General features: G+C 39.6%; 1 protein-coding gene across 2 annotated transcripts in view; it reads left to right on the plus strand.

Moving 5' to 3' along the window:
• TMC6 (transmembrane channel like 6) overlaps positions 1–4,582 on the plus strand; it is a 49,665-nt gene extending 45,083 nt beyond the window's left edge. For both annotated transcript variants that reach the window (XM_075216725.1, XM_075216724.1), the window contains exons 19-21: positions 191–269; positions 2,635–2,706; positions 4,374–4,582. In XM_075216725.1, coding sequence (XP_075072826.1) covers positions 191–269; positions 2,635–2,706; positions 4,374–4,394 — 172 coding nt within the window. In that variant the 3' untranslated portion in view covers positions 4,395–4,582. The remainder of the gene's footprint in view (positions 1–190; positions 270–2,634; positions 2,707–4,373) is intronic.
• Positions 4,583–10,531: the final 5,949 nt, after the last annotated feature.

Here is a 10,531-nt window from a genome sequence, read left to right on the forward strand (position 1 = left end):
AGATTCCATTTGAACAGATCAATATAATGAGGAAGTTAAATCATCAGTGTAAAAACAACAGAGCTGAGCTACTGTGTTGCTGCTCTATCCTTACTAAATGTGAAGTAACAGATGCAAATATTATAAATTCAGTAATAGAAACATTTTAGTGATAGTTGCATTTTAACATAACTGCTATCTTATTTTCCAGGATTGTGATCTATTTCCATATACAGATTGTAAATGGACAAAGAAAAATCATAAAATTACTAAAGGAGCAGATTGGCAATGTAAATGATTTTGTCTTCCTTATCTCTATCTACTTATTTTTTTTTTTTTAAGCATTTTGTCAAAGCAAGAGAGATTTATTTGTATTGTATAAGCAGCAGTAGTCAATCCATTTTTCCTTGCATCGGCAATGTGAGCAGCATCACATCGTGGTGAATTGAATCTCCCCCTAAGTTCATCTGATCACTTCCTGTTCCAGGCTCAGTGACTCTGGAACTGCTACAGTATCTTTATTTATTCCTGATCATGATATTCTCACCTCTATTACTATTACAACTATTGGGCGAAATTAGTTTAATTTATGGGAGTAAAAGGATGAATGCTGTATCCATGTCTCGCATTCTGCCCATATAAAATCTGTGAACCCCAGGCTGAACTTAACTCACCCTCTAGCAGTAAGAGAACTCTCTGGACATAATAGAGAGCAGAGAAACTATCCCATAGATTATTTACACAAACACATGGGAGGCAGGTCCTGCCCGTTTGTGAAAGTAATAAGAAAAAAGTAATATAAGATAGGGAGAATTAAAACCCAAAATACACACAGACTCCACAGTGCATTTAATTATGGTCTACATACATGTGGAAGTGGCAGAGGACTGAATCATGGATTGGTGTAATTATCCTATATTTATGATTTTGCATATCTGTGGCTTTGGTTATTTTCTTGGTTCACATGGGTTTAAAACTAGATGTGGAATGTATGTATTCAGCACACTAAACCTGTATGATCAAATGTAATTATGATCATGACAAAAACAATGACCTAACATACACCATATATTAACATCAACATTTTTTTTATTGAGCTTTAGATGTTTCAAGGGGGAGGGTACAGAATAAAAAGAGGGAAAAGGGGGGGGTACAGAGTGGGGAGCAGATATTACATCATAGATCTAACCAATGAACCTTCAAAACAGTATAGACTCTACAAATCTATTTAGGCAGTAGGTTAGAAATTATTGCAGCGGGGGAGGGGGGTCTTAGTTAAAGGCCACTAATGAATTTGCCTGTGCTGAGTGCATGGGGCTAGATGGGTCAATAGGATGAGTAAGCTTGGAGCCTTCACCGTCTGTCATAAATATATGTCATAGCGTCCATTTGACAAAGGGGGAGAACGTTGACATAGAATACGGGACGTCTAGTGTCTCCCTGCGGAAGTTAAAGTGAATTTTTGCAATCACCTTGTGCAGTGTAGGGGGAGATGGCTGCTTCCAAAGTTGGTCTATCGCTGCCCTTGAGGCTATCAAAATGTGGCCCCAAACATATCTATAGTGCTTAGACAATTGTTCAGGGTAGAGATGTAGGAGGGCCATAAGGGGGGTTGGGGTTAACGATATGGAGGTCACCTTTTGAGCTAGATCAAAAACCTCTTGCCAGAGTGGTTGGATAACAGGGCATGACCAAAACACATGGAATAAATTGCCCACAGCTCCACACCTGCGCCAGCAAAATTTCGATTGGTTGGGCCAAATCTTTTGCAGGCGGGCTGGGGTGAGATTGGTGCGGTATATCAGCTTTAACAACATTTCTACATGATTAGTGCATTTAATTATCACAAATAAGTTGCTGTAAATTATTCCCCACTGACACAGAGAAAGAAAGAGAGATGTTAAGGTCAACTTCTCACCTGGTTTGGGAGACATGCTTGGAGACATTTGTTAGCCCCAGAAGGTTTTTAGTACCAGAATGTGATGCCTCCCTTATTTTCTCCTTTGGTTAATTTGGGATACACCATACACCATATATTAAAACAAATATTTTGCCTTTTGGCTTTCTCAGGAGCAAAAAAATATTTTATTACTTTTTTATTTTTATTTCAAGAACATGTGTTACTGCATATTAACATGAGATTATTTGTTAATGATGTTTTAGTTAATGGTAACACATGCACTTATAGGCTGTGTAAAAATATCCCAATGTAATTCAATCATCATCATCAATGTCATTTAATTTCCAGTATATAGAAGAGAACCCTAGAAACTATGCTACAGAGGATGTTAGCGGGCATGGAAGCAAGACTTTGTAAACATGTTTATATTTATTTATACAGCATCATTGTTTTATTTATACACATTGCTTTACAAGAGACAATACTGGGAAAATGTTGTATATTAAGTGAAAAACAGAATCAGACAATATGGTTTGATTGTACTACAAATGTATGCCTCTGCAATCTAATGAAACCGATTTCAAATGGTTCCAGACCAGCATCCTGGAACGAAGGGCTGAGATGCTCAGTTCCATTGCAACTAATGTAAATGGGAGCTCCTTACCCATCACCCATTCGGGGAGGCACAGAGCCACTTACAGAAATCAAAGGTTTACTCAAGGTGCTAATAACTTTCGTGTTTCTCTTAACACTAGGAAGGAGAGGACAAACGTTTCCTTATTAACAGACTCCATTCTGTTTATGAGAAGAGGACAATGCAGACAAAGGTGAACATTTCATCATAAAACACGTAGGATTTAAAGGATAATTTTATGCCAACTTGGCCAAATGTATCTACTTGCAAGTATTCCCAGTAGTTATCTATTTACTTTAGCTTCACCTGTACTGACTTTCAGATAACTGTCCATTCATGTGGTGCTCAAGCAACCGTTAAATAAATTGGGCATAGGGAGTGAATGTAAATATTGGTGGATGCCCCAGTGGAAAGCAGCAGAGATTGCAGCGTTCATAAACTGGACCTGGTTATCTGTGACACCAGAGGTGCTGGTGGTAATTGCTGGTACCAGCGTTCTGACACACGGCACTAATGGTACCTGTGCCTCTCTTCCCTACTGTTATGTACATCCAGTCGCTATCCAATAACGATTGTACACCTCCAGTTGTGTGGTTCCAAAGCACAATGCGATTTAATAGCAAAAAGTAGCAGAGTAACAATTCAAATAAAATAAGTACAGCCGTTATGTTCGCAGGTGCCCTGGGTCCAGCATACAGTCATTCAGTCCTGAAGTCTTTGGTCAAAGAGACTGTCTGCTGGTCCCAGAAACCCTGTTTATATATAATCAGTGATACAGTGAAAACAATACAGATGATTTGGCATGTTTCCATAGGTTCAGCCTTCAGGAAGGTCCAGTGTAATGCAGGTCATTGGCCAGTTCAAACGATGCCCTCAAAGAGTGGGGGGGGGGTCAGCTCTCCAGCAGTTGCATACTAATCTTCCCGCCAAGAACTAGTTCAAACTGGTCTATTTACATTACACACACAATACCATTCATGATCACTTATTCTCTATAATCCATATCTAGCATACGCAATCCATATCTAGCATACGCAAGGTGCGATTAGGCAATTGAACCGAACGTCTGCAGATAAATAGGGGATTAGAATGATACCAGACATGATGTTTCCTGTGTCCTGAACCTTAGATCTCACTAAAGTGTATATAACATAATATTTAACTATAAACCCTGTTACATTTCATTACAAATAACTATGTGTTGCAACTATATTTATATGAACTAATTACAAGTGTATGTGTTCGTGTAAATGTGTGTAAAAGTGTTTGTACGTGTTGAGGTAATTATGCTCCTCCACGCCGTAGTGTGCTATTCGCATAATTTCAGACATAGAAAATCATATTGACAGATATTAAATTGAAATGATCATATCCAATTATTTGACTTTGACACTACCTAGACTCCCTAGTTGGAAAGAGGGGTCCAGTGTATGATATCTCAGCGTATGGTGTCCTCACTTTTATCCTGACTTTGTAAGTGTTCCTGGCACTTTCAGAGCTTACAGAGATGCTCACAACGTTATGAACATCTTTGTGATCAGAGAGTTGCCGTAGCTCTTAGAATCTCTGTACAACCATGTGGAGGTGCTGGCCAGAAGTGGTAAAGTAAGCTGGTAAAGGTAACAGATATGGGGGCAGATAATTGTGCAATTTCACTTTGATTGTCCTTTATATGTTACAAGCTCGGGCTCCATTATACATGGAGGGTGGGTGTGTAGCTGAGGTTTTACACTGGGTCCTTATGGACTCTGCTATGTCACAGTGTTAAACCGTTCCAGTGCTCTTAAGTTCACAGTTTCCTGCATTCTCTGGAAATTAGGAATATATTAACATTGTGTTCTATATTTCCATTTTTTTCAGCCAACTGTGGGAAAGAAATGATCAGCACATACAAATGGGGGAACAAAGCTGCTTGTTTAACACTGGAAACTGAATCTCCGATGTGTGTCAGACTTGCTCATCTCATAGCATGAAAGAAGACTGCACTTGTATAACCCTATCAAATACTGGAAAATAACCACTTTTTATATTTTTCTATTTATAATAAACTTATCTGTCTACATGTCTCATTTTACCCTCTCTCAAATGCTGACTCAGAGACAGAAAGTGAATGATAGAGATCATCAATTCCTCTGCTTTCTTCATGCGTCGTATAGTGGTAACAATATGATCATTCCATCTCAATGACTAGTCTAGGATGCTTTGTCTATAACTCATGAGTTTACTCATTCAACTTTATCCTTATCAGCTTCTCATTCATAAATAAATGAGCTGTGGTGAACTGGGACAAAGGTGCCAGTCCTCTTTTCTATGGGTTTATTATATGGATGGCTTAGTGGTTAGCACTTCTGCCTCACTGCCCTGGGGTCATGAGTTCGATTTCCAACCAAGGCCTTATCTGTGTGGAGTTAGTATGTTTGCGTGGGTTTCCTCCGGGCGCTCCGGTTTCCTCCCACACTCCAAAAATATACTAGTAGGTTAATTGGCTGCTATCAAATTGACCCTAGTCTCTCTGTCTGTCTGTGTGTGTGTGTGTGTGTGTGTGTTAGGAAATTTAGACTGTAAGCTCTAGTAGGGCAGGGACTGATGTGAGTGAATTCTCTCTACAGCACAAATATCTTACTCACCAGGGGTGGAGGCCCAACCAAGAGACAACATGGAACACTCATAGTTATGCCGTCTTCTTCTGATTAGAGCTAAAGATGACTCCTACCAAAGGAGAGAAACACAACAGCTCTCCCAAAGGATTAAGTTGTTGCTTACATAGTACATACCACCCACTCTAGTGCTAGCTAACAATGCAACATCAACAGCATCGCCCTGGTCCTAACAATGTTTTATGTGACCAGTATGCTGTGAAAAACATTAGGTTTAATGTACTACCTTAAATAAGGCCTACAATGCAAAATAAACCATAGACTGGAAATTATACAACAGTACAACAAAAGCCTCCCTTTAAAGGGGGCCTTACCAATTGGTTCTATTTAAATGAGGTCACAGGGAGACATTTAGGGAATAACAGAAATTGGCCTAGGGAGCACTGTACACAACTGCCAATTGTGTACATTAAAGAGGGGCGGCAAAGTCACAGAACAAGTTTTAGTGGGAAAGCTATCCAAGGCGTGATACCAAGTTTAGGGGAACACACTTTAGTCTACCTGGTTTCTAAAGAACCTCCCTGTTGGTCCAGTGAATAGCGGGAAAAATTAGGTCACCTGCAAAGATGGTGAGAAAACAAGGGGAAGAAATTGGTATAGTGCCTACTCCGAGTATGGGGGTCACTGACCTAGCGCCCAAATTTAAGCTGGTGTCCATGGGCCTAGCACCCAAATTTCAACGATGATGCCCAAAAGCCTTACCTTATTTTTAAAAATAAACTATTAACATTTCTACTTTTGAAAGCATTCTTACTTTACCTGCCTACAACTTTTGTCCAGTATTGTGTGTGGGTATATATAATTTGCCCCTTTGAGTTTATGCTGCTGAAATGTTGTAGTAGCTATGTTGCTTCACATACAACATCTTCATGTATTTTGAAAATGGAGAGAAAAATTGTTGTTTTTTTCCTTTCCAACACCTGTTGCTACATGCAGTATAAATTAATAGAAACCAGAGTCCCTTATGCAAGTTGCCCAAACTAGATAAAGTAGAATTGCACCTAAAGAGAGCTTTCCTCTTCTCCATTTAGCTTACCTCACCCTAACTTTACAGGTTGTTTTGTCGCAGTGTACATTGCCTCTATAGGTATGTATGTATGTATGTATGTATGTATGTGTGTAACAAGAAAAATAAGTGAATTTCCAACATTTATTTATAAGGAAATATATGTAGAAAGCAACAGAAACATAACATCTGATGAACCAGGCTAAAGTAATGAACTTCATATAAAATATGGAATAGGCTTCCAATGAAAGCAGAAAATAAGTTCAGAGAACCATTTTTTTTAAAATAAATATGTAAATTTAATAACAAACATTACATTCTATTAAAACCAAGAAAGAAATACTAAACAAATAAAAAAATCATAAAACAAAAATAAAATATAATAACAATAACAAAATATAAAGCAATTTGTTCCAAAATATAATTAAATAAGGACAAAAGAATAAGGACTGAAAATATATTTAGTGGCTAACCCTAAACTTCATTTCATGTTAATTGATTAGCAATATCGATCAAATTCCATCCTTATAGCATGAATCCCCAAGTGGCTTATAAAGGAACAGATCCAATCCCTGTCTATAATGAACTATTTATTAAATTTTTAAGGTGTGTCCCCAACAATAAACTGTTTCATTGAGTCCCAAATCTTAGTAATCCTAAGTTAGCGTGCCAGCAAACAGTTGTTTTAGAGAGCAATCACTATTTAGGCTATATTATGGTATCACACGAGAAGATCCCTATCACACACTAAGCCCACCATCCTTACTGTCGGGTCCAGGCTTACCTGCTCTCCAGTTCCCCGCTGCGGTCCCTGGCCGGCAACATGTTGGAATTGGATCTGTGCATGTGCAGATCCATCCTTTGAAGTCTCCTATTCCCTTTTATTGGTCGGCTCCCTCTAGTGACCACAGTATTTAAAGCAGTCAATTCATTCATTGGATTGCCAGTTCTTTTGTGTCTCTCTACCTGTGCAGACGTGATTTCCTGACTCTGTGTTTACCTGTTGCTATTTTCTCATCCAGTTCCTCTGCTGACAGCGCTTCTGGACCTCCGCAATAACTAGCCACAGACCATTGCACCCTGACGCTCCTGTTACTGTGCCTCTAAGTTCAAGCACTACTAGGACTCTTGTGTAAACTACTGTGGCCACTGCTATATTCTGATCCAGTTCCTCTGCAGTCAGCACCTCTGGACCTCAGCAACATCCAGCCGCAGGCTATTGCACCCTGTTTCTATCTCTACCTTTGTTGTCTCTCCACTGGATCTTGCTTAGTACCGACTGGGAACACCGTGACCTGCGACATGAGAGTGGCTAGGTCCATATCCCCTTGCAGGGGTCACTAGTGAACAACTTTCATGTTGTTAGACTCTGCGCCTTCCAGTAGGTGGCGCTAAACTAGGCAGATTCAGGAAAAAGGATCCCTTTGACCATCGTGCTGTGACAATCCACTTGGCTTTGAGATAGTCTATACAGTCAGATGAAATGTGTCAGCTGCTAGTATTGGTGGCAATCAGTGACCAAGTGTACTTATGAGGAACCCAGGATTTGAATTGACCACATGTGCGTTTAAACGCACTCGACATGCACTTACGGTTTATTGCCTATGCTAGTCTGCCCCTCACCCCTCAAATCGTAGGCTGTCATGTGATTTGCATTCGGACACGAATTACATTCATTGGTGTAAATATATGCTATGCAAATAGATGTTCGTCCGAACATGAATTAGACCCAATATGTTCAATGTCTAGCTGCACCTCCATTCAGGAAGTATAATCTCAAATACACTTTATCCGGTACAGCGTTTTAGTCCTCTCTGCCCACAGAACAGCCTGAATTCTTCATGAACATGATTCAACAAGGTGCTTGAAACATTCCTTACAGATTCTGGTCCACATACCAAAGGTGCTTTATTGGATTGAGATCTGGGGGTATATTTACTAAACTGCGGGTTTGAAAAAGTGGAGATGCTGCCTATAGCAAACAATCAGATTCTAGCTGTCATTTTGTATAATTAACTAAATAAATGACAGCTAGAATCTGATTGGTTGCTATAGGCAACATGTCCACTTTTTCAAACACGCAGTTTAGTAAATATACCTCCTGTGGAGGCCACTGGAGTACACTGACCTTGTCATGTTTGTAGAACCAGCATGAGATGATCCTACCATGCATGTGGGAGCAAAAATCGAGGTTGTGGCAGACAAGGTAACATATTTCCTATCATCAACTCCAGTTTTGGCGAGCCTGTGCCCACTCTAGTTTCAGTTTTCTGTTCTTAGCTGAGAGGAGTGGCACACAATATGGTCTTGCTGTAACCTATTCATTTCAAGGTTCAATATTCTGTGGGTTTAGAGATGCTCTTCTGTATACCACTATTGTAACAAATGGTTGAGTTACTGCGCAGCAGTTTTTGAGAGACTCGAACCACGTTGTCTGGCACTAACAAAATTCCATGGCCAGACACTTAGATCACATTTCTTCCCCATATTGGCATTTGATCTTAACAACAACTGAACCACTTGACCATGTCAGCATGCTTTTATGCATGGAGCTGTTGCCACATGTTTGACTGAATAGATATTTGCATTAACAGCAGATGTTACTATGTGTATTTAGTAAAGTGGTTAGCTATTTCTCTATATCTAGATAGTAACCATTCCTTATCACATAGCTTTCCAGTGAATATTTGATGAAGGTGGGGGATTAGATATATTCTCTTTACCCATGAGTATAGTGTTCCTAAACGGTGGCTTACAGTATGTTGGATGCACACTTAGATCCCTAAACGCATTTATGAACACCAATAACATATAAACATTAAGACTACTTCCCATCAGATTTACTGACACTTTGTGGAAGTACTTAATGCAGATCCCACATACTTAACAGTCCATAGCATTGAAATTGTGTATCAGGATAGTCATGGCAGATTAGCACCCCTAGGAACAACACATGGCGAGGTCCCTGAAAATATGTAGCAGAGGAACACACTTTTTATCTAGATAACCTGGTATATAGTGAGACAGCCATTGAGTTTCCACAGCTTATTTGGTCTCTGCTGCAAATTTAAATGCAATTGTTACGAGCCGCGGCTCGCTCCTAGCGCCCTCTAGCGTCCTGGTCATCATTTCCGGATCCAGCCCGACCGTTGTGAACGCTAAACGCTGTAGCGCCGCATCCCAGCAACAGAGGACTGCCAGGCGCGTGCGCAAAGAGTGTACTAGCCTGTAGGCTAATTAATCTATTTGGTGTATTAGGCAGGAGCTGTGAATGGTTTCAGAGCTAGGCTCTGATTGGCTGCCAGTAGTATTTAAGGCAGTGAGGACTGAGCCTCACTGCCGGTTATAACTTTTCAGTACAAGTCTTGCTGACCTGCTCCTGTTTCCTTTACCCTGTCCTGTGGATACTGTTGGATCTCCCGTGTATGACCTGCTAACATAATCTAAAATTTAACTGGGGGAAACAAGCAACTAAAAAGTTATTCCTATATTAACTGATCCCTGGTCTAGCAATACAGCCTTGTTCAAATATAGTAATAAATAATCTGCAGCACTATGCATAAAGGGAGACAAATCTACCCAAAGAGAGCTAAAGTTTCTACATATAGTGCTCATGACATTCCACTGTTCAGTGTGTAAAATAAGTTATATTATGAACTCCAGACTAGTAAGGCGAATCAAACAAGGGGCATTTCATCCTAATGATAAGTTATTTTTTGGTCTATTGTAGCAGTGCATTTAGTTTTACATATGCATATCACCAGTTCCCACAACATAGAATACCTACAGCCTACTCATAAAAAGAGGACAAAAGCTCTCTCAATAGTCATTTTATGTTTTTTTTGCCACCGTCTTAAGGGTGTTTAGATGGAGAATACAGAATTTTTTTTAGATTGAAGAATTGTATCATCTATTAACTTAAACCCTTCATCTTCAGAATCTCAAGTCAGCTGGTACAGCGCAAAGGAAGAAATAGAATAGCTTGGTTTCATTTGCTCTAAAAAGGGGAAAATCCTTCCTAACTACAACTCTCAGCTGGACTGTTCCCTAGACCAGGGGTGGCCAACCGGCTGGAACCTAAGAGCCAAAAAAATCCATAGATACGGCAAAGAGCCAACTTTACCTTTTATATATGTGTGCATATACATATGCACAGTGTAAACATGAGAATACATAATGCACACCCATACATTGAAAATAAAACATAATTTACTAATATCTTGCTAAGTGAAAAAGAAGATATCCAACATTGCCAAAATGTTCAGAATAATAATCAACTCAGCTCTTACCTTGCTGTTGTGTCCAGCGGAGGAGGGTTCACAGGGTACTTACAGTCTCTCCACAGTTGCTCACGG

The sequence above is a fragment of the Mixophyes fleayi genome, chromosome 6 (assembly GCF_038048845.1).
Source record: "Mixophyes fleayi isolate aMixFle1 chromosome 6, aMixFle1.hap1, whole genome shotgun sequence".
Classification (NCBI taxonomy): domain Eukaryota; kingdom Metazoa; phylum Chordata; class Amphibia; order Anura; family Limnodynastidae; genus Mixophyes; species Mixophyes fleayi.